This window comes from Carassius carassius, chromosome 36 (genome assembly GCF_963082965.1).
Source record: "Carassius carassius chromosome 36, fCarCar2.1, whole genome shotgun sequence".
Taxonomy (NCBI): Eukaryota; Metazoa; Chordata; class Actinopteri; order Cypriniformes; family Cyprinidae; genus Carassius; species Carassius carassius.
Window position 1 is genome coordinate 24371914 of NC_081790.1, and position 23368 is coordinate 24395281.

General features: G+C 36.3%; 2 protein-coding genes across 5 annotated transcripts in view; one reads left to right on the forward strand and one right to left on the reverse strand.

Moving 5' to 3' along the window:
• Positions 1 to 3247, forward strand: part of LOC132117459 (Krueppel-like factor 8) — a 61154-nt gene extending 57907 nt beyond the window's left edge. For all 3 annotated transcript variants that reach the window (XM_059526755.1, XM_059526757.1, XM_059526756.1), the window contains 3 exons: positions 4 to 115; positions 1993 to 2135; positions 2470 to 3247. In XM_059526755.1, coding sequence (XP_059382738.1) covers positions 4 to 115; positions 1993 to 2135; positions 2470 to 2651 — 437 coding nt within the window. In that variant the 3' untranslated portion in view covers positions 2652 to 3247. The remainder of the gene's footprint in view (positions 1 to 3; positions 116 to 1992; positions 2136 to 2469) is intronic.
• A 3794-nt stretch (positions 3248 to 7041) lies between these two features.
• Positions 7042 to 22098, reverse strand: LOC132117460 (Krueppel-like factor 5). 2 transcript variants are annotated; one of them, XM_059526759.1, is made up of 4 exons: positions 21826 to 22098; positions 14238 to 15030; positions 14059 to 14118; positions 7042 to 8386 (listed from the first exon to the last, which is right to left on the reverse strand). In XM_059526759.1, exons 1-4 carry the CDS (start codon positions 21958 to 21960, stop codon positions 8208 to 8210), a joined length of 1167 nt encoding a protein of 388 aa, XP_059382742.1. In that variant the 5' UTR covers positions 21961 to 22098; the 3' UTR covers positions 7042 to 8207. The 2 variants fall into 2 exon arrangements, with proteins under 2 accessions (XP_059382742.1, XP_059382741.1); XM_059526758.1 differs by having other exon boundaries at positions 21790 to 22098.
• Between the last annotated feature and the right edge of the window lie 1270 nt (positions 22099 to 23368).

Below are 23368 nucleotides of genomic sequence, written 5' to 3' on the forward strand. Positions count from 1 at the left end.
CAGTTCGTATAAAGCCGGGCTCAACATCTCCAGTCGAGTATCAGTCTGAAAGTGATGCTGAGAGTGGCACAGAGTCTGGATCTGCCTCTTTCAGCACACAAGGGATGGAACCCAGGTGAGAGAGAGTGTGTCTGCATATCCAGATACATCTGTATATCGCATTGTTGGGATATGTATGTAGTAGAGCGTCTGGCCTCCTGGTCTGATGGCATCACTGCACCACTCCTCTGGACGATTATGTAACCTTCAGCACACTGGAGGCCCATGGCTCTTTTTGCGTTGATTATAAGCTGGATACATCCTTTTCTGTTGGGTGTGTGTGAGTGTGTGTTGCTGGGCAGGGTTCTCTCTAAACTGGGTGTAAACAATGTTACATAACTTGCAATGTCGTCAAACCTTTTAAAGCGGGAGTAAAATGCAAAGAAGGACAGACTGAAGTGGCAGGGTAATGGGGTAGGATAGAGAACAAGAAGGTCTTGAAGGTCGTGTGTATAATTGTTCGGACATGCAGTCAGATGATTGCTGGGAGAAAGAAATTTTGATGGAAATGAGTTGGGAGAAAGAGGGGAAAGGGAGTGTACTGGTTTGCAGCCTGGGAGGGGAAAGGAAGAGGCTGAGAAACAGAAAAAGAGAGGAAGGAAAGGAGGGGAGAGAGACACGGGCTGAAAAAAACATTGCAAGGGGAGGGAGGATTGGAGTGGGAAGAGAAAGGGAGAGAGATCGGCATTGAACTGGAAACTCTCCAGCTGTATGGAATTTAGATGCACACACATACATGCCTGCTCCTCAGCCCTCCCTGGTGGCCAGTTAGGATGGTTGTACCAGGGGTCCTGTCATGGTGCTATATATTACTCATACTTCTGCCCCAGAATCATTTTAAGTAGTGTGTTTACAATGCCAGATTATTATATGTATAGTAATAAGAGGCTCATATTTGATTTAATTGGTTGTATCGTTTAAAATCAGTAGGGTTTTCAAAACAGGTGTCAGTTTTGCTATCTGGCATCCTGTGCACTAAAATAAATAAGTGCCATTGCGCTTTTAAAAGATTTTTATGTAACATAGTAAAAATAAACATCAAACAAGTCAAATGTAAGCTTAGCAATGTGTTATTTAATAAAATAATGGTCGTTTCCTAACAGGTTTCTCAGGGCTTGGCAATATAGCTAAACATTTTCATAGTTTTATATATGTATGTATATATATATATATATATATATATATATACACACACACACATATATTTATGTATTTACAATATTTTATGTATTTTTGCATTTACGCTCAAAAAAAGGTTAAAAAGGTGATCTTTTTTTACATCCCAGGAAATAGAAGTGATATCGATATAAAATTGTTACAAATTAGAAATTACATAGGTTTTTTTACTGCTAAATCAGCACTCATTAAAAATAAAGAAATTAAGATGGTATCTACTTACTGCATTTTAATAAATGAACACAACTTTAAGATTTTAAAATCATATGTAGATAAAGGTACCAAAATAAAAATAGAATTTTTTTTTTTAATTGTAAACAATTTTTATTGGAATTTGTGCTTTTTTATTATTATTGTCAAAGACACTGTACCTTAAAATGTTACATAAATTAATCAAATGTAAGGCCATATAGGCTATTAAATGGAACAGTCAAGAAGGGGTGATTCATTTGAAATCTTATTGGTATCACTGTGCAGCGACACTGAACCTCCAGCTTCAAACTGTTTTCGTGTTTGGTGCCATTAGAGGTGCAGAAATGCCACGCTTCACCTTTAAGAGTTTCGCAATACATGTTTTTATTGTATGGTTTTATTGTAACGTCTAGTTTGATCACTGTAATCCCAAGGATGTTTGCTAGATTAATCAGTTTTACTCATGAAGATGTTTGTACTTGCCTTCACATGCACAAATGCTCCCTTAATCTTTAGATTATCAGGTTTACGTATGACTTGAACTAGTCGCCACACCCTAATAACTAAAACGTGTTTTGTTCTCAGTATGAATACAGATGTGGACATCCAAGTTGACCCTGACTCACCAGACATGAAGAGAAGGCGCGTACACATGTGCGATTATGACGGCTGCAACAAAGTCTACACCAAGAGCTCGCATCTAAAAGCCCATCGCAGAATACACACAGGTATACCTTTTTCCTTGTATAAGTAAAATCAAGTCAGCTGTATATAGTGCTTTATACTGTACAATACAGATAGTTTCGAGCATTACAGTGATAAACAAGAGAATTGTGATTTAGTGATTCTAACAGAATTCACTTCTGCTCTAAAAGGATAATAGTAAACAGTCATTATTGAGATAAAACCTGTTTGTTGTTGATCCATTAATTTTAGTAACTGTGTCCATTGTTAATGGAATGAGTTGAATTCATCTTTAAAGCAGCGCTGGAGAAAACAGTGATGACATCATCCAGCTCAAATAAATGTGTGTAAATATAAAATGCATATGTTGATTGACAGGTGAAAAGCCATACCAGTGCACATGGGAGGGCTGTACCTGGCGCTTTGCCCGCTCGGACGAGCTGACGCGGCACTTTCGCAAGCACACCGGCATCAAACCCTTTCGCTGCACCGACTGCGACCGCAGCTTCTCCCGCTCTGACCACCTGGCACTACACCGAAGGCGCCACGTCATGATGTGAAACTCTTTGTGCCCATCCCTCACCAGCCCTCACCTCCCTGCCTGCTCCTCAGGAGACATGCACGCCCATCTGGGGGTTCCAAAATGCTATTGACATCACCTCCCCAGTCTCCAGATGTGAACATATGTGTTAAATATGGAGATATAAGGGGTGGCACGACCATATTGGGGACCCCTACTGGTCAGAACATGGATGCAGTTTTCTGCCATGCTTCCAAAAGCCACAAACCACCCGTCCACTGGTGACCTCCACCGCCATCTCAATGCCTGCTCATTAGTCGTTACTTGAAGTGACTACAAGAAAGGCAAACTGCATGCCGCACTGCTATAACTATAACCGAGAATGATGACTGGGGAAGGTACTCCTTATTGTGATGATTCTTTTAAAACAAGTACAGAAAAATATGAGAAAGTAAAGGATTTTATGCAAGATGAATGCAAGATGGTGAAGAGAAGGTAGAATTATGTGATAAGTTTGATCATTTTAATGAGATGGGTGGGTTGGAGATGTATCTACAACTGCCTTGTTGAATTCTTACATTTTATCCAAACTTTTTGTTGTGCTAAATTTGTATACACACGCTCTACATGCATTTTAGAGTTGTACCATGCCCTCTTTTAGTGTTTGCTTGTTTTTTCTTTAAACAAATTAGTTGGGTTCCTTCTCTGATATCAACCCTAAACCAAATGAGAAGTAGAGGCAGGGGACTGACAAGACTGTGAATTTTTGTACTTATTTTTTCTTTATTAGTATGCGTTGTCTAAGCATCTTCCCAAAAATAGTTTGGCACAAAAAAAAACAGTATTTTCTTCTTTTTATTTTATTGTCGTTAATGGCGTCTAACAGAATTAACACCCATCAGAAGGTGTTCTTTATCTTAATCTAACCTTCAGATATTATTTCATAAGGCTGTGAAAACGTTTGAAAAAAGAAGCATAACTCGCAGGGAAAGGGGGAGCTTACTGAATTGGGGTAAGTGTGTGTGTGTGTGTGTGTGTGTCTGTGTATAAGCACACTTGTTTGCATATTTGTTAAGAAGACATAATCAGAGATATAATAGTAGAGATGTCTAGATGCATTCTTTCTTCTAGCCCATCAGAGCCTTAATTGAAGTAAACAGGTTTTCGGAGTTCCTCAGGGTTCGATACTAGGACCCCTATTTTTTTAGGCACTCTGAAAATCCATATTTGAACCTAGTTCACAGTGACAAAACATGTCTGAACAGCTCCTGCCCTGATATGTATGATATGCAAAACTACCCCTTAACACCCCCCCCCCCACTTCCCCCCAAAATTCTGTTGATGTTACTTGACATTAGTGTCAAGAAAATGTTGGGCACAGTCCACATAAGTCTGAGGAGATGGTTTCTTTGACAAATTTCTTCCCTCTAGCTAACACTCATAGACATGGTCATAATTTCAGTCGCTAGCAGCTAATTAAGTGCGCGTCAAGCCTTTTTTCAGAACCAACGCTTGTTCGATTCCAGCCTGTGAGAGTTAAGTGCATGTCTGCAGCAGCTGCATGACTTTCAGAGAGCAATTTTTTTTGTAAGATCTTGTATCGTTCTCTCGCTTCAACTCAAAAAACGTTACTAAGCACATCTTTCTAGAATAGTGTATGCATTTGACTGTGATCCTTTTTTTTTTTTTTTACTGATCATAGACATACAGACAATGAATAATTAAAGATTTAATGTACATACTGTATATAATCTACAAAGTTCTTGAATAAATGTAACGGGTGGATTTCTATTTTTAACACTGACTAGATAATGTGAAATACTCGTTTTCGTTTTATTTTTGTTGTTTCTTTGAAAAGTAATTGTTCTTTTATATATATATATATATATATATATATATATATATATATATATATATATATATATATATATATATATATATATATATATATATATATATATATATCCCTTGAACTGATTCCCCTATGTGTTGTACACCCCAAAAGTGTTGCATGGAGAGTAGTTTTTCCCCCCACTTTATTTTAAACTTTTTTGGTGAAGTCTGTGAGCATGTCGTTGATGCCCTGACAGAATGTGGCCTATAAGCACTGATAATCCACATGAAATCCATGAAACCATGGCCATTCGTGGCACATGCATGGTCTATTTCCAATTAGTACAAGACATGATGGTAAAACATATCTTCATATCATCCTAAATTTACATTATTCTATTCCAAGTTGGCGTAACATTAGGAGTCGGCCCCTTATCAATGTTTAATTGCCCACGACTGAAATTTGTGACATCCTTGTCTATCTGAGCACGTTTGCATTCATCGTTTGTATTTGATTTGTTTAAAATAGTGTGCGACCTTGTGCTCGAATCATGAAAGAGTTTGGGTTTTGTGTGAGTGTATGTGTGCAAGTGTGATTATCATTAAATTCTCTTTTAAACTTTCAGAATCATAGGTATTTTATATTGAATGCAGTAACTTATGGGCCAGTACTATATTACTCAGTGCAATGCAGTTATCATTATAATAAAACAAGTAATTAATGTTATTTCTTTTGTATTTGTACAGAACAAGTGTGTAAGGATCAGCAAGGAAAACGCGAGCTTTTTGATACTGTGAGAAATGGTGTTAAAAGTCAGTTTCCCCTGTACAGTTGTGATTACCCACTCCTTTTATAGAATAAAATGTTTTTGGTGCAACAAGATGTGTTGTGTATTATAATTCTGGTACAGTCTATATTGTCTAATTGATTTGTAACTGATAAAAAAAAACTGGCTAATTTCATTGAGATCACTATCCTAGTAGGATGTGTTCTACTATCATTTTCTTTATTTCTGGCACTTTTTTGACGTGAATATTCCTAAAGGAATGTGTCTTACTTGATAAAATCACGTCACTTACGATGGTATTAATCTCATTTTAGAGCTTCCATACTCATGCTGTTTGTTCAAATGTATAAATGATCCAAATAAAACGATTCGGTGTTCAGTGTCTGCTGTGCAACCACGTGGCGGTAGTGAGATGTCCTGCTGTTGTTTCAGGTTCAGGTCTTTCGTTTGGCGCCATCTAGTGGTGCACATTGTAGTTGACGTCAAAGCACTGGAGGACTGTGTGATAAATGTGCAAAATGTCAGTGTCCTCGTTTAGTTTTATCATTCCACTTATATCAAGTAGGTAAATATGTATTATGGTGAAATATTTTATAATTTTGTCAATAAAATTACCCGACATAGTCTAACCACTGAAGTCAAAGTCCAATGTTGTAGGCTAACTCGGTCAGGACTTTAAAGTAAAGTTCATAAGTGGTGCTAGTCCTTTGTTTGTTCCTGAAATTATATTACCCCAGTGTCTGGGGGGATAAATTATGGTCAAACCACAATCTTTATGACACTCACTTCTCAACTGGTGCAATAATGATTAACACTGACACGGATACAAGCTATGCGAATTTATTGATCGTTCTTTACAGCAATTTCTTTCAGCAAACAAATATCGAACAAATTACATTTAACCCATCTGAAATATATTTAATTCATTTTTATAGACTTGAAAGACTGTCTGACCAGCTTTATTTCTGTCGAGCTGTGTAAGAAGCAGGGCAAGTTTTAACTGGATTTGCTCTGCTGCGTTAAGCACAGTTAACACCTCAGGAATGAGCGAGGCTTTAGACAAAATCTCGCAGTTTTACTTTTGTTCAGAGCAGTAGCGCTCACTGTTTTTAAATGATTTACATATTTTCATTTCCACAGAACACATGCTGTACTGTAGTAAATGGGTGTTCCCCTCAAGTCATCGTCTGTTATTGTAGGCTGAAGTAAATTTTCTTGTCAGACTATAATTAGTATAAATTTCATCTTAAAGTTGCTCCCCACCCAATTCAGTCCTCCGCTAACTGCAACTGGTAAGACTTTTTTTTTTTTACAAGCTGACTCACTGTTTTAAACATACGTTAAACAATATAAGTTTGAAAGTTAATACTTAACAAAACAAGCGTGTGTTTAATAAAAAATGTGGCGAAATCTGAAAACATGCTATTTATAAACTATTTAAAACCACTTCGTAATATAGCCCAGGCCTATTCCCCAGCAGTTATGTCAAGGTTAAAACAATAATTAACTACAACAGTCGAAAACTAAAGATAATCGATCCTTAAATAGCCTACCTTAGTTTAAGGAAGTTGTCTCATATGATATAGACCTACATAGATGCATAAAAAAGTAACCATTTTATATAGTTCCAAGAACATTGTTCCTCATATAACATGGCTAACACGGAAATATCAGTTTCCATCACATAAGTAGGCCTATTAACTAGGTAGTCAATACTGAAATGACATTCCAGTGAGGACTTTATTTACAATCCTAGGACCTAATCAGGTTAGCATATGACAAAAAAAAAACCCTATTCAACAAGAAATGTAATTATTCTTTTATTTTCCAAAATTCTGTATTCATACAAGTACATACAAAATGCTAAACGGATCACTTAGTATGCAAGATCTACAAACTCAATTCACCCACATTCAAAAAAAAAAAAAAAAAAATCCCATTTGTTCATAATAAAAACAATTATCTTCAAAGAGTAAAGTATTTACAAGAAGTTTAACTTTAACTACAGTATGTACAGTATTTTTTGATCCACCAGAGTTCCCCTCATAAGTGAAGGACGCAAATAAAGGGAACTTGAGAACTTTTTTGAGAGGCATTTATAAATTGCGGTCATTATGCTGCAAAAAGCCCTAGACAGGTCTCAAGGGCATTACAAAAGGGAAATGCTACAATGTTCACAACTAATATGAATAATTTGTTCTTGGGAAATGTGAGGGATTGATGCACTTTCTTTTAAGTTTTAGATGACAATGCTGCATTTTGGTTTGCATAAAAACAATCAACTCTCTTGTAAAATACACGTAAACAGCTAATATTCATCTGAAAATTTGGCACACATGCTCAAATGCTTCTGAGAACGCATTTGTCTCATTCATCAGACTTTTCTCTGGCATTCAAAGAGACGAAATGTCAAACACATGACTGATCCGAGCGCCTTTTTTAAAGAGTCTCATAAAGATCTGTGTCCATGGACACACAACTGTGAGAACAGCAAACATTAGAGTTACTACTTTTTTATCGTAGCATTTTACCCAAATGCAAATGGCTTTTTGTGAGCGGGAAATTCCATATAAATATTGTTATTGTCATCCAAAATTAACAATTAACTATTACCTTGGAATTAATGAATCAAACTTTACATTTCAAGTTATTAGGAAGACTGTCCCAAAGGAACATTTTCAAATTTAGCCAGACAAAGTGGAGGAAAGTCAAGTATAAAACTCATAACATCTTTTCACATTAATCTACAGACATCCACACATACAAAACATATGTACAGTATACAGTATACATTCTACTAGAGCCCTGTGTTGTGATGCTGTAGTCATGTCCAGTCCTCTTCATTACAGTAAAAACGTTTGGAGTGCTGGTACGGCAGAGCTTTCATTGGTTTGATCATCGTACATAACTGGCTGTGAAATATTTAGAACAATAAAACTGTTATAAAAGTTGAAAAAGTAAGGATGTGAAGTTGGTCAGTTTTGATGGCGCTTCATGTGCAGTGCCAGGTGGTCTGAACGAGAGAAGCAGCGACTGCAGGCGACACATTTGAAGGGTTTTGCGCCGGTGTGTTTGCGGTAATGCCGCGTCAGTTCATCTGAGCGGGCAAAACGCCAGTCACATCCTTCCCAACTGCACCGGTATGGCTTCTCACCTAGAAAAATCACAAAAACATTATGCTGATTTACCTTAAAAACAGCTTCATGTATCGGTTTTCTGTTGCAACATAATTTATTCCTGTAATGACAAAGCTGAATTTTCAGCAGCAATTACTCCAGTCTTCAGTGTCACATGGTCCTTCAGAAATCATTCTAATATGCCATTTTGCTGCTCAATTATGAGCAGTGGTTATTTTTATTTTTAAAATGTTTTTGCTGCTTAATATTTTTATGGAAACCTTGTTTTTATCAGGATTCTTTAATGAATAAAAAGTTAATTAAATTATTTTTGACTGTCTTTACTGTCACTTTTGATCAATGCGTCCTTGCTCAGTAAAAATTTCTTTTTCTTTCTTTCTTTGATCATGTGACTCTAAAGAATGGAGTAATGATACTAAAAATTCAGCTTTGCCATGACAGGAATAAATTACATTTTACAATATATTCAAATAGAAAAATAATTACTTTAAAAGCAACTACTTTGAACTTAAACAGCTAACCAGAATGATTCTATACTTTAATTTGGCAATTCATACAACGTCCAGCTTGAACATGTTACAATGTGTATCGTTACATTTTTAAATGGCAGTTATAGAGGAATTAGACGTGTATGTGCTTGTGGTTTAGAGAGTAATACAACTCCCATGTGTAAACACGGAAGTCATTCCTATGGTGCTTAACACACGCTGATAAGATCTGACATTGTGAGGTTTGCCATAGCACTGAATCCTGAAAAGCCACGTTCAGAGAGAACAGATAACGTTCATTCAACACATGTGACCCTAAACTACCACTGTATCTGTATGTTTGTGCATCATGGAGAGATAAATTAAGGGGAAAGAGAAACAAACTGAGAGAGGATTTCTAATATATTTCCAATTTATAATTCAAATCTTTTATCTGTTGCATTAATGTCAAATGTCAAACTAAAATCCTAGCCTTTCTTTTGGTAACATGTTATTTCATGACAACTGAAGTTTGACTGACAGATGTAAGCAGGAGCTTTTGTTCAGTTGATTTTCATGAACAATAGGTAAGGTTTGTGTTTAATGCTTGAAATAAATATTTATTTAGTACAGGTATGTTGTTGTGCATGTCATGAATTATTATTATGAGAAGCGACTTTTTTTTTTTTACCAGCCATAAATATTGCTAACCGCCCACGAGTTTCTTAAAAAAATCCATATACAGTAATACACAACATAATTCATACATTTGTAAATATCATTTATTACTGTGATGCAAAGCTATATTTTCAGCAGCCATTACTAGTTGTCAGTGTCACATAATTCATCATAAATCATTCAGATTTGGTGTTCAAGAAATATTTCCTATTATTATCAATGTTAAGATGTAATGCCGCTTAATTTTTTTTTTTTTTTAAATTCTTCAATAAATTTACAAAACAAAAACTCAAAAGTACTGGATTTACGTCTTCACTGTCTCTTTTGATCAATTTAATCCATCCTGAATAAAAATATAAATTGCTTAAAAAAAAAGTTTATGAAGTTACCATTTACTCTACAAAGACATTTTTAACTTTCATTAGTCACTTAAGACTCTGATTATAGTCCAATAAACAAGTTTTCCATAAGAAGTGTTTAACCACATAACATCAAACAATAATTGTTGTTTTGAAACACAATGCTTCAGTTCAACCTACTAATTTCAGCACAGTGAAACTCCACAGCTCTCAGAAATAACTGAAGAGAGCACAATCTTTGCTCTTTGACTGGCTCTCTGAATTGCGCTCATCCCTCCCTCTTTTCTATACTTGAAACCAGAATTCAAAAGGAGATGAACTGATGTCCTCTTAATCTGGCAAAGGCTTCCAATAGCTCAGGGTCTTGAACAAGTTAATGTGCCCCTTCAAACACTTCAGACAGAGATACTATTTGGTTAGGTTAAGGTTGGGCAACGGTTAATCTGTTATCGCTAAAGTATTTTACTGCTCACACAACCTTTAAATGTGGAAGTTGAATATTGCTACACATCTATTTCACCATCATAAGAATACGAAGAACAACCATCAGTATTAGTCTGTATTCACTTAAAACCACAAGGAATACTAATCAATAATCGCTACTAATCACCACAAACTTGAATGGATACCCATAAAATAAGGCAATTGTAAGGTTTTTACCAGTGGCTTCTATTTGAGGAAGGTGGGCAACAAGTTCCATTACTAAGATAATACAAGGCTTTCACAAACGCACCAAGTGCCCTTGAAATAATAAGTTGATAAATTATCACAAGCCTTTTGAAAGCGGTTTAGGTTGTGAACACAAAGTCAGGCTTCTAGAATATATTCTGTAACATTCCTGTAAAGCATGTTTAGATATGCACCACCAAACTGGCAAAGTGTTTTTTTGAAGAGCCGCTAGCATGATCCAAGCTAGCTGCTTAGATTACTCCTTAAATTACAAAGCTAACAAGTTTTGCAGGCTTGTATTTAATTGCTTTGTTAGAGCACATCTAGTACATCCTGACATACTTTTTAATCATGAATAGAACATGTCATTCCTGAAGACGTCAAAATTACATGTGCTATCGACCTGTTCTGACTTTCATCTGTCAGCACGGAATGTTCTAGAGCTCTTAAACTGTTGTTTGACAGCTTTCTGTGTGGCGGGATCATTCCCAACCCCCAAAATCTTTTGAAACATAACTCCACACCATGTCCACCTGAGGAGTGACTACCTGACCTGTGACAACATAAACACACCTTACAGATGGATAGAGAGCCAAACAACACAGGCTCATCAGAAAAAAAAAAAAGTCAGTTTTATCTGAAATATGAACATTAATCTGGCAACATGTATTAAATTGGTTGTTGTACATATCGCAGCAGTTCTGAAATTGAATGTCCGGCAAGAACACTAAAAGATTAACGTGATAATAAAGCAACAAAACCTACTGAAAATAGTTTGGTAACACTTTAGAATAGGGAATGCATATACATAACTTCACTTTTGGTCAAATAATTTTGTTTGATTTTATTTTATGTGGGAGGTTTTATGTTTTAGTGCAATTCATTATTTTAAAAATGACCTATATAAAAATCTAAAATTTAAAATCTCAAAAAATATTTTTAAAAACTGGTCAATCGAGTTACAAACGTGTTTTTTTATGGTCCAAGATGAAAAACTGTGATATGTGACATATTCTCTGCTTTTGTTTGCCAAAATAATTTCATGTCTTTGACTTTAATTTTTTTAAATTTTTTAATTCTTTGACTTTTGACCTTAATTTACTGTAATTTAAATTAAATTACTTGTATTTTTTTTTATTATTAATTGACAGCCCAATTATTATAATACATTTAACTTTTTATTAAATATTAGTGTCTTTTACCATAGGGCAATAAGCCACACAAGGCCATGCTTTACAGTGATTTTACCATGGTTTTATGCCTAAAAATGCCCTGTGATAAAATTAATGTAATCACATTGCCCAAATTACTATAATTCTTTAGTTGTATACATTATAACACATTTTGCACACTTGCAACATGTACTTGATTTACAGTGTACCACACGGGAACATACGTTTTATACAAAGCTTAAAGAGTTACGAAGATACCTCTAGGGTGCCAGGAAGTGAGAGTACAACAATAATTATACCTCAGGCTACAGGGAATCCCTGTACATTCTCGGTGACTGTGACCACCCGGAATAGATTCTAAAAGAATGAAAAAAGCAGGCGGAAAAGATGCTTTTATCATCTTAACGTCATGTGAACAAAATTAGACCCATTTGTGTTGCGAAAGAAGATTTCGGTTTCATTCTAAGTTGTGGTGGGATTGCAGTGGGTTTCATCTTACGCTGAGCTGAACACACGGAAACTGCCAAGTTCTTTTGTCCCGGCGGTGCACTCCTCCTCCCCACCGAACACAGACAGAAAAAGCAGGAGGAACAGGTTTTTCCTCCACTACTTGCCGATTTCCCCCTCGGGAAAGCATGCAGGGCTTGTACAGGCATGCAGACACAATGTGTATAAAAGCATGAAAAGAGAGTCAATTAATCTCTCCCTCCACCCTGTTCTCTGTCTTTCTACATCTCTTGTCCTTGGGCTGTCATCTCTGTGTGAGCTGTTGCAGCATTTGTAGTTTTTGTGTTGATGGTACATTGCAACTGGTCAAGTAGAAACAACTGCTTGAATAGCTAGCTCGACCTTATATCATTCCAAACCTCTATGGCTTTTCAATCTTCTGAAGAAAGTTTGAATAATGTACCTGTCAGAGCGTGCACTCAATCGCTGTAGTGCGCGGCGCGACTATGCTAGCATTTAGCTTAGCACCATTCATTCCTTAGGATCCAAACATGAATGAATGAATTTAGAAGCCACCAAAGACTTCCATGTTTTCCCTATTTAAAGACGGTTACATGAGTAGTTACACAAGTATGGTGACACAAAATAAAACGTGGCATTTTCTAAGTGGATAATAAATTATAATTATAATGTATGATGGAAGAGCACTTCTCAGCACTTTGACCTTGGCGCAGTAATATCATCACTCCTGAAAACTACCCCTCTCCCTCTAACTTCCGTCAATACAACCAAAGTGAGGAGTTTTCAGGACTGATGATATTACTGCACCGAGGTCGAAGTGCTGCAAAGTGCTCTTCCGCCATGTGTCACTATACTTACTTGTGTAACTTCTCATGTAACCTACTTTAAATAGGGAAAACATGGAAGTGTTTGGTGGCTTCTAAATCCATCCCTGTTTGGATCCTAAGGAATGAATGGTGCTAAGCTAAACTCTAGCATAGTGGCGCCGCGCGCTACAGCGATTGAGTGCACGCAGTGGGACGGGAGAGGTATGTATCCACACATCTAAGCTGAGGGAAGAACATAGAGGAATATGGATAAACGGTCATGTTTTTCTTTAAGTTTGGATTAATTTTCCATAGTCTGCCCTATGGAAAAATACATTCTGAAATGTATATGAAATACATTTATTTCATGTTAAATAAGAATATTAATACATTTACATGTTTATATTGTACTTTTAGTATACTAAACTGGTATACTTAAAGTCTGCTAAATTGGAACAACTAATTTTGTACTTAATGCACTTTAATTGTGCGGAAGTAGTGCTGAAGTCCAACTAAAGATACAATATATTTGATTGTGCTAAAGTGGAACTATTGCAAGTATACTTAATTTAAAGACATTATTCAAAAATATTATTCAAATATCTTAAAATCCTCATCAATAGTGACATTAAAACACATTTTAGGGTTAATATTAAGAAATGTGCATTGTGCACAAGTAGTACTCCAAATAAATTTGAATTAAAAGTTTGATATCAGTAAGTCTTAAGCGATATGTCAGTAAATATGATAATAGATCTGAACTATACTGATTATGAGATGAATGTATTTTAAATATATTACTTTTTTTACTAAGTTGGTTTTGCAAACATTATCAATCATTCAAATCAGACACACGAATGTCAAGATTACGATACAGCACATTTTATTTGTTCCTCACCCAAAGCTATTGTATAACATCAGAAGACCTTTTGAAGCTTGAAAAGCCTCAGTCTCTTTGTAACTGCATGAAAAAGTCCTTCATTTTCCCCTTTCTCCATGTTTCTCCAAAAAAAACTGTATAGAATTTTTATTTTAGGGTGTCTATGTTAGAGTTTGATTTGATTTCTTACCTGTATGAGTCCTTTGGTGTGCTTTTAAGTGAGAGCTCTTCGTGTAAACTTTGGCGCATCCTGGTACAGAGAAAAATTGCCCAGATGTTAGTTGACAAACGTCCCTGATAATCTCTGCCCATCTTCAGGATGGTATGTCACATGCAATCCAAAATTACTCATTGGAATGGCACACTAACCTGGGAAGTCACAATGATGAATCCTTCTCTTCTCCAGCTCAGGGTTGCTCCGTCGGTTGTATCTGGGTCCGGTGAGGATGCCCTGACCGTGGGCCATTAGCATGGAGTGAGGGGTCATCTGTCCAACCTTCATTCCAATTCTAGCCTGGTACGGCGGGGGAGGGTGAACAGAGGTAATGAGCTCTGCCTGGTTCTCGGGACTCCCAGGCTGGGAGTTGGGGGGCGACGGAGGCAAACTGTGCGGCTGGGGTGAAGTGTAGAATGGCTCGGGCATGACAAATTCGCCAGATTGCGTCGTCAAGGCCACTGTGTTCAGGTTGAGCATGGTCCTGCCAGATGCACTGATTCCATTCATCGATTGACTCTGGGAGAAGGTCATTGTGGTAAGGTCGCTACTGCTGACGGGCATCTGGTAGACCGCTGGCTGCTGAGGGCCGATGTGGAGCTCGTCTGTGACGTTTATGTCAGGTTTGATAAAGAGGCTGTTGACCGTCTGGGGCACGCTGAAGACGGAGGTGAATTCGGGGAGTGTCTGAATGCTACAGGGTTCGTCCACCCCTGGCTCAGTTTTGATCTGATGCACCTGAGGTTTGTTTGGGCGATAAAGGCCCGTGCGAAGGTGTGTGGTATTAGGCAGGATAACGTTGATGTTGAGACTATAAGGGGCTGGCTTCTCATCTGCAAAATACTCATCCACCACCGAGGCGCTTTCCCGACGGAACTTCTTATCCGTAATGTTTGGAGAAACCAGTGGGGTGATTTGGGGCAAATATTTATCCATCTCCATCCGTGTCTGAAACAGAAGATGACAATTATGAGATAACATAAAACATAAAGTGTGCATCGCTCCTACTAATTCAAAATTGATTACTTTATCCAAATTTAATGTCATTGTGTGCAATCAAATTCAATTTGTAAAATGGAAGTTATCAATTAAAAATGTTTTTGTCTGAATAATTTTCATCAGTCATAACCAGATTTTAAGTTGAGCATTACTTTATATATTGTTTAAATAAAATAAAAAACATTTTGGTTTAATTAATTTAGCAATTGAATAAATAAAAGTTATTTATTTATGAATTCTTGTGTCCTATAAAATAGCCAGTGGCCCTCTCTATTTTGGCAAAATGCATTAAAATTGTTTGTTGCAGCAGAATTTATTTGAATTTTCTTTGCATCTAGTAGAAATAAATAAAGAATTCTAAGTTGCAAAACAACAGACGATACGGAGATCCTAATTATGCCTTCATTTAATTGCATGGAAACATTTTTTTCTAAAGTTCACTGTATGCTTTTATTTTTTTAATTGTATGCAGTCCATGTTGATAGGTTTTGTGCATGCTTTAGTAATTGGATTAGCTGCCGTCAAACTGAAATGTCTGCTCTGCCATTTTACCCTTTCCGCTTCACCACAGCTGTTTAAAAGATTGTATTTGAAAAGGGAGATCAGGCAAGCACATACAGTGTTATTGTCTTTCACAGTTGATTTGTGATTGCAGCACCAGGTACAAGCAGGGGGAGATCATTCCCTGCTTTAACCGTGCACACAATGGCAAGTTCAATGGAGCAGCTCTGCACAGTGCTCCAATGCAACACAGAGTAAATAGAAACCTCATAGGTGTGGCGGCCATGAAGGATTGGAACACAAAGCAAAACCAAAACAGTGACATGTGATAGCAAGAGGAGATCTGGGCACAAACAATGTACAAAAATAGAACTCTAAAAACGAGTGCACCCTGGAGAGCCATTGAGGTGCAACAGTGCTGTGAACTCCCGAGACTGATAGATGAGGGCATTTGTGCGATAATGAAGAACCAGATTTACCAAACCAGTCAATTGGCAAGTCAAATGTGTGATGATGAACTGGTTAGCATATGCAAAAACCTGAACAGCCTAAATACCTGTCTTGAACAAAACGTTCAGTGTTGAACCAAAATAACCCCAAAAATTAACCAACCAAGCATGAGACCTCTAGTGAAAATGCTTATATTTAGCATATTATTTTATACAGAAAAATATGATTCAATGGATTTTAGAATGACTTTGGTATGCCATCATATTGCTTTAAAGGGATAGTTCACCCAATAATCAAAATTATGTCATTAATAACTCACCCTCATGTTGTTCTAAACCCGTAAGACCTCTGTTTATCTTCGGAACAGAGTTTAAGATATTTTAGATTTAGTCCGAGAGCTCTCAGTCCCTCCATTGAAGCTGTGTGTACGGTATACTGTCCATGTCCAGAAAGGTAAGAAAAACATCATCAAAGTAGTCCATGTGACATCAGAGGGTCAGTTAGAATTTTTTGAAGCATCGAAAATACATTTTGGTCCAAAAATAGCAAAAACTACGACTTTATTCAGATTTGCTTCTCTTCCGTGTCTGTTGTGAGAGAGAGTTCAAAACAAAGCAGTTTGTGATATCCGGTTTGCGAACGAATCACTCGATGTAACCGGATCTTTTTGAACCAGTTCTCCAAATCGAACTGAATCGTTTTAAACTGTTCGCGTCTCCAATAAGCATTAATCAGCTAATGACTTAAGCTGTTAACTTTTTTAACGTGGCTGACACTCCCTCTGAGTTAAAACAAACCAATATCCTGGAGTAATTCATTTACTCAAACAGTACACTGACTGAACTGCTGTGAAGAGAGAACTGAAGATAAACACCGAGCCGAGCCAGATAACGAACAAAAGATTGACTCGTTCTCGTTCACAGCAGTTCTGTCAGTGTACTGTTTGAGTACATTAATTACTCTGGGATATTGGTTTGTTTGAACTCAGAGGGAGTGTCAGCCACATTAAAAAAGTTAACAGCTTAAGTCATTAGCTGATTAATGCTTATTGGAGACGCGAACAGTTTAAAACGATTCAGTTCGATTTGGTGAACTGGTTCAAGAAGATCCGGTTACATCGAATGATTCGTTCGCAAACCGGATATCACAAACTGCTTTGTTTTGAACTCTCTCTCACAACAGACACGGAAGAGAAGACAATGATGAATAAAGTCGTAGTTTTTGCTATTTTTGGACCAAAATGTATTTTTGATGCTTCAAAAAATTCTAACTGACCCTCTGATGTCCCATGGACTACTTTGATGATGTTTTTCTTACCTTTCTGGACATGGACAGTATACCATACACACAGTTTCAATGGAGGGACTGAGAGCTCTTGGACTAAATCTAAAATATCTTAAACTGTGTTCCGAAGATAAACGGAGGTCTTACGGGTTTGGAACGACATGAGGATAAGTTATTAATGACATAATTTTGATTATTGGGTGAACTAACCCTTTAAGGACAGCCGTGCTCAAGCTGCAAGTGCTACATTCTAAGAAACACACTCTTTGTATTCATGTTGGATTCATGATTTTTTTTAAAAATATAATTATATATACACATCACTTTCAAGAAAAGATTCAATTAAATGACTTGTGGTGTAACTATTAAGTAAAATTAATAACACATTGAATTCACACCTTGAATACACGAGAGCACATAATTATAATCTTTATTTTTTAATTTCTAAAATATTTTAAATGTCATATATATAGAGAGAAAACTATACAAGAACTAAAAATATAAGTTCTATTTTTTTAAGAATTTTAATGTTGTTGCAGACATTTGTACCCCGCTTAAAACACACAGCTGCCTTTATTGTTGAACTTACTGCAGTCATTATATTTTACAATAATTTTTTCAAAAGAACTGTAATGTCCAGCTGTCTAAAGTGGCAGCTATGTCAACAATATGGCATATATTGTCAAAATGCATTTCCTTGACAACCCACTGATGTGGTTTCATGTACAAATATCTTCATCCTTTCAAGTAACTCATACCCTAACATGTGAGGTCATGTACTCTCGGGGAATGCACAATGAATGCTGATGCTTCTGCAGCTTTTCATATCGCTGTGGATGAGCCATTTATTACAGACAATTGTACTCTCACAATGTTAACGTCAACAATATCACCTTCATCCCCATCAGGCCAGCTTTGGAAAGCTAAAACCAGGTAATTAATGGAAAATAGCTTTAGACCTGGCAAGCGTACTGCCCCTGCCCTTAGTTCTGTGCACAAACAGGCCTTGTGTTATGTGGTACTGGCAAAGAGGCAAGTGCCCTTGGCTACAGCTTCCGTTGGCCTTAGAGACCCGGTTCTGTTCACTGGGTTTGTGTAAGGAGAATGAACAGCAGCTGAACCCTGGCCCAAGAACTGAGTTAATGATTGGAGAACATTTACAACAGCTAAGTTATGTATTTTAGGGACCGATAACGGCTGGGAGCCGAGTTAGACATAAAAATTATCTTTCAGATAAATAAGCCGGAGGTTTCCGTGTCGCTCAGCGTCGATGTTCGTTGAAAATATTGCTCACTCCATTCACTCTTTAAAGAGTTATTTCACCCAAAAATTTAAATTCTGCCATCAATTCTCTCACCTACACATTGTTCCAAACCTGTATGACTTTATTTCTTAAGCCAGAAAAAAAAAATCAATAAACCAATAAAATCTAAAGTGTAAAAATGTAAAGAATGTTTTGTCCATATAATCAAAGTCAATCAGATCTAGAACAACATTTCACTGCATGGACACCAAAAAGAAACACTAAGACATCATTTCATAAAAAATATACCTCCTTTTATCTTTCACAGAATGACATGAAGGTGAGTAAATGATTACAGAATATCATTATAGTTTTTGCCGAAAAATCCCTTTTAGAATGCGTTAAAACATCAAATATCTTATCCATTAAAAAAGTCGTATTATTTGTAAAGGAGCACATGAAGCTCAGAAGTCTTGGAAACGGCATGATATTTGTCTTCCGAACTGTTTCTCCGACGTGAGATTTCACAGAATATTCCAGAGTCCAAAAACCCTGTTAGCCCAAAGACCTTTTTCCTAATTACAACACAAAACGTCTTTCCCTTTGAAATAATCATTTTTATGGCCTAAAAGGAATTCAGAAAGATGGAGATTCGTCTACAGATCCCCATAAAACCAGACTGATAGGCTTCTTGTCCGTTTACTGGAGCCATAACTGCACAAATCATCCGAGGGCAGCAGCAAGAGAAAACAAAACCTTTGAGATGAAAATGATGTTTTATGGCTTTGGGGGAAATAGATAACAGTTGTTTTGGCTTTTCAGGACCATGACTACTGAAGGAAACATCTTGACTACTCTTCACAGCAGTGACCGCTGGTTTTGTAACAGAAAATTAAAGTTAATTACTGCAATAGCGATGTGTGACACTGCGAGACGATGTGACTCAGCCATGTTTTATGAATAGATGTGCCAAATCATTCATGTAATTAAGATAATCATTTACAATCATGATTTTTGTTGGTTTTCGGATTATTTTAGTAATCTAGTTTAATTTAGAGCCAACAAGTACTGGGGGTCATGAGGTCAAACAGACCGTGCAACAGCCCAGGCTGTTTTCTTCAGTGTAGCCAACAACCTACATGTTCCCTGTGGCCTTACAAAGTTTTGAAGGAGTACAACAAGGTCATCAGTCATTGGCTCAGCCAGTCATAAACTAGTGGTGTTCTAGTTAGGACGCCATATGATCAGACTAGACATGTGCCGGTATTCGGTAATGCGATATATCACGGTAATAAATATGCACAACATAGTTATCGTGGGCACTTCTAAATACTGTGAATAATTATATATTACAAATTACTCTGAATTTGGAATGCATTTTAAGAATACTTTTCCCATCAACTGGTAAAAATGCACAACACCGCTGTATGCTGCTTAAAAGACGCGTGTGTGCTCTGATGTAAACAAGCACTCATGAGAAGCACATGGAGGAACACGTGAGAGACGCGCTGAATAAAAGCGCACTCACTCTCTGAAAGCAGATGGCGCTAAACTGCAGAAAATGCAGCCGTTAACCTGGAAACCCCATAAATAAAGCAGCTGCTCTACTTTCTAAAACGTTGCTCTACTTTCTAAAAGTGTTTAAATAGCCATTCAGATTTGTGGATTTGCTGTGTTGTTCATCACAGAGCCAAATACTTAAATATTTAGACTTAATAGGTTATTTATTTTCAAACTTTTTTTTACATTTTAATCTGGACTACAACATACACTAGATATTGTTTGAAACTGTTTCGATTCTTTATTGTTTGTTCACACTTTACATTAGGGCTTCATTAGTTAACATTAGTTAATTCATTAGTGAACATAAATTCTTCAATGAAAAATTCTTCTGAACATTCATTAATCTTGGGTGATCCAACATATAACACGTTGTTAAAATAGAAAATTGCAACTGTGAGCTAACATGAGCTAACATGAACTAAGGTTTTTTTTTGTTTTTTTTTTACAAAGATTAATAACTTCTGTAGCAAATGCAACTATTTCTCATTGTGTATGTTAATGCATTAACTAAGGTTGACTAATGAGATCTTATTGTAACATGATACCTATTGGTCTTTATAGTTCTTTTGCACTTTAATCTGTGTAAAACTTTTAACTTTATATATTTTTATGTATTGCTTTGTTGCATAGTTATTTTTGTTATAAGAAAAAAAGTTATTAAACATGTTATACTATGTTATATTATGACCACTTTTTAAAAACTAATTTTCAATATCGTGATAATACCGTATACCGTGATAAAAGCATTAGCAATTAATTGCAACATGAAAATTTGATACCAGCATATCCCTAGATCCAACACAGCACATTCCATTTGTGTTTCAGACCCAACCATTGTGGTCTCAGATATGATCATTAAAACAGATATGTATATAAGATACTTAAGGCCTTTGTGATACTTTAAAGGCAGTCTGACCAAAGGCAAAGAGCAAACTAAATCTTAAACATTTAACTAACACTTTCAAGTACACTTTACAGTACACACATTTGATTCTTATAATATAGGCTGTTTTAAGGGCCTGAACTTGTGTTAATGTCGTAGTATACATGTAAAAGTTGTTTCAATGATCTCTCCTCCATCTGAGATAATATATTCAAAATAAAGTCAAGTTCGAGTCAGCTATAAACTAGACTATGTACAGAACTATATGACGTCAGTGTTTATTGCAAAATTGACATGCAAATTTAAAGATAAATTGGTGTTACTGCATAAAATAAAGAACGGTGTTGAGGCATTTACTTTAGTAACTTCACAATTAATCTAATTCTGATTTCTTTCAATTACTGAATGTAAAAAAAAAAAAAAAACAACCATAAAAATACTATGAGATTTATTGTTTTTATGTGTTAATAGTAATAATAATATGAATACTCATACTAAAAATACATTGCACAACTATTCATACTTATGCTAAATTAATAAATGTAAACGCAATGCGAGACAAACATTCAACAGTTTAGTTGACCCTAATGTGAAGATGTAACATGCACACTTCAACGAGAGCAGTTTGAAAAAAAAAAACGCCGTACGTGAAGATCATTTGTTGTTACTGAGCAAGTGCTTTCTCTTAAAAGTGCATCTGTTCTAATATATTTTTTGTGAGGTTTTGACATTGAAATATTTTGTTCTCCAGTTTAATTCAGATACCACAGAGCTCTTGTCATACCTGAGCCATTTCGACAGCGTTTGTTACTAGTCTCACCGAGGGTTTGACGTGTCCAAACACAGACGAGTCCTCCGGCCCATCTGCGCTACACATCCGCACGGGTTTCAGCTGCGTGAAAACCGCCCTCTCTTCTGCATTCGGTGCGCCAACAGCCAGTCCTACACTTGCCATTTCTATATGCAAATATCGGATATTATATTTTAATCTTATTTTTATTTACGAATACACATATACGTGATTATTTTTAACGTCCTTGTCGTTACATCCAGATGAGCGGTGTATCCAAAAACCCTCCCTGTGCCACTCAGGTAGCCTTACCTGTTGTAAAGTATCACATTGTGAAAACGTAGTACTTGAGTGACAGCTGCGTTAGCCATTCAGAGCGAAGGAAAGAGCGCCTTCTCCAATCACAAAGCAGGTAGGCGTGGCTCACCTTAGAGGTGTTTAACATGGAGGCGTTGCTTTTCTGTATACCCATCAGGAAATTTATGCTGAGGCTTTAGTATTATAAAAAATTATTTCTTTGCTCACCATGAAAACGAACTTTTTTTTTTTTTGTGATGAGAACCTTGTTTATGAATTAAAATATCATGCTAGTAAATGGTCTTAGCAGGACTCTCAAGTCTGGTTTATTGGCTGGTTTTGTACATCACTTTATCGTCCAGCTATAGACCAGCTTACAGGCTGGGAAACCAGCAAACAACCTAAGCTTGTTCATGTATTAAAAAAATAATAATAATAATAAATTAAATAAATAAATTAAGAAAAAATGATTTGCCTCAGACATAATGTTCACTACTAGTTGCAAGTAAACTTAATTTAGGTTTAAATACTGCATTATTTATTTGACATTATTCATAATCAAACATAATTTAAACTGAATTGACTAAAAACAACATATTTTAGCTTGCATAAATAAATATATTTTATTACTTCATTGTCTGGCTCTCTCAATCATAATAACATAATTCCATAGCTCCCACACAGACATTACATAAGACATCCGTGCATATTGTAACATGCCCATGTTTAGTGATTATATTAAAGCAGACTAACTTACAACTGAAAATCTGTAAATCCCACTTATCTGAAAGCTGTTATTGTTTTGTCTGAAACGTATCTCAGGTCGAAACAAATTAGAGCATTAATTAGTTTCCATCACATGCCTCATCAAAGAGCCTGAGTACAGACGGGGTCAGTCAAAAACAGATGTGATCACTGCAGGTGACATTGTTTAAGGCCAATTGGAAGGCAACTGTCAGAGGTCAGACAAGGTGGAAACACCTGTTCCTGGGTTTAAATGAGGTTGCTGCATCACGAAAGTTACATGATGCAAAGATTCACTGAGCTCAGTGCAGTATGCCAAAAAACAGCCATGCATTGTGTAATGCGCACATTATATAATGTACATTATGTAATGCCAAAAAGGATAGTAATGCTTACTTTTATATAAAATCCAGTTAAAGACACACTGAGTAAAAAAAAAACCCTGCTGTTTCTTTAAAACAAAATGCTTATTATTATTTTTTTAATATGAATGTTAAAGTATATGGACATACAAAGTGGGGAAGGGAAGGAC

Coding starts and splice junctions, on each gene's coding strand:
- LOC132117460 (XM_059526758.1), bottom strand. CDS start 21,960: ATGGCAAGTGTAGGACTGGCTGTTGGCGCACCGAATGCAGAAGAGAGG. Junction 15,031..21,789: donor ACGCTGTCGAAATGGCTCAG/GTATGACAAGAG, acceptor CTTCTGTTTCAG/ACACGGATGGAGATGGATAA. Junction 8,387..14,058: donor ACACCAAAGGACTCATACAG/GTAAGAAATCAA, acceptor TGATTTTTCTAG/GTGAGAAGCCATACCGGTGC.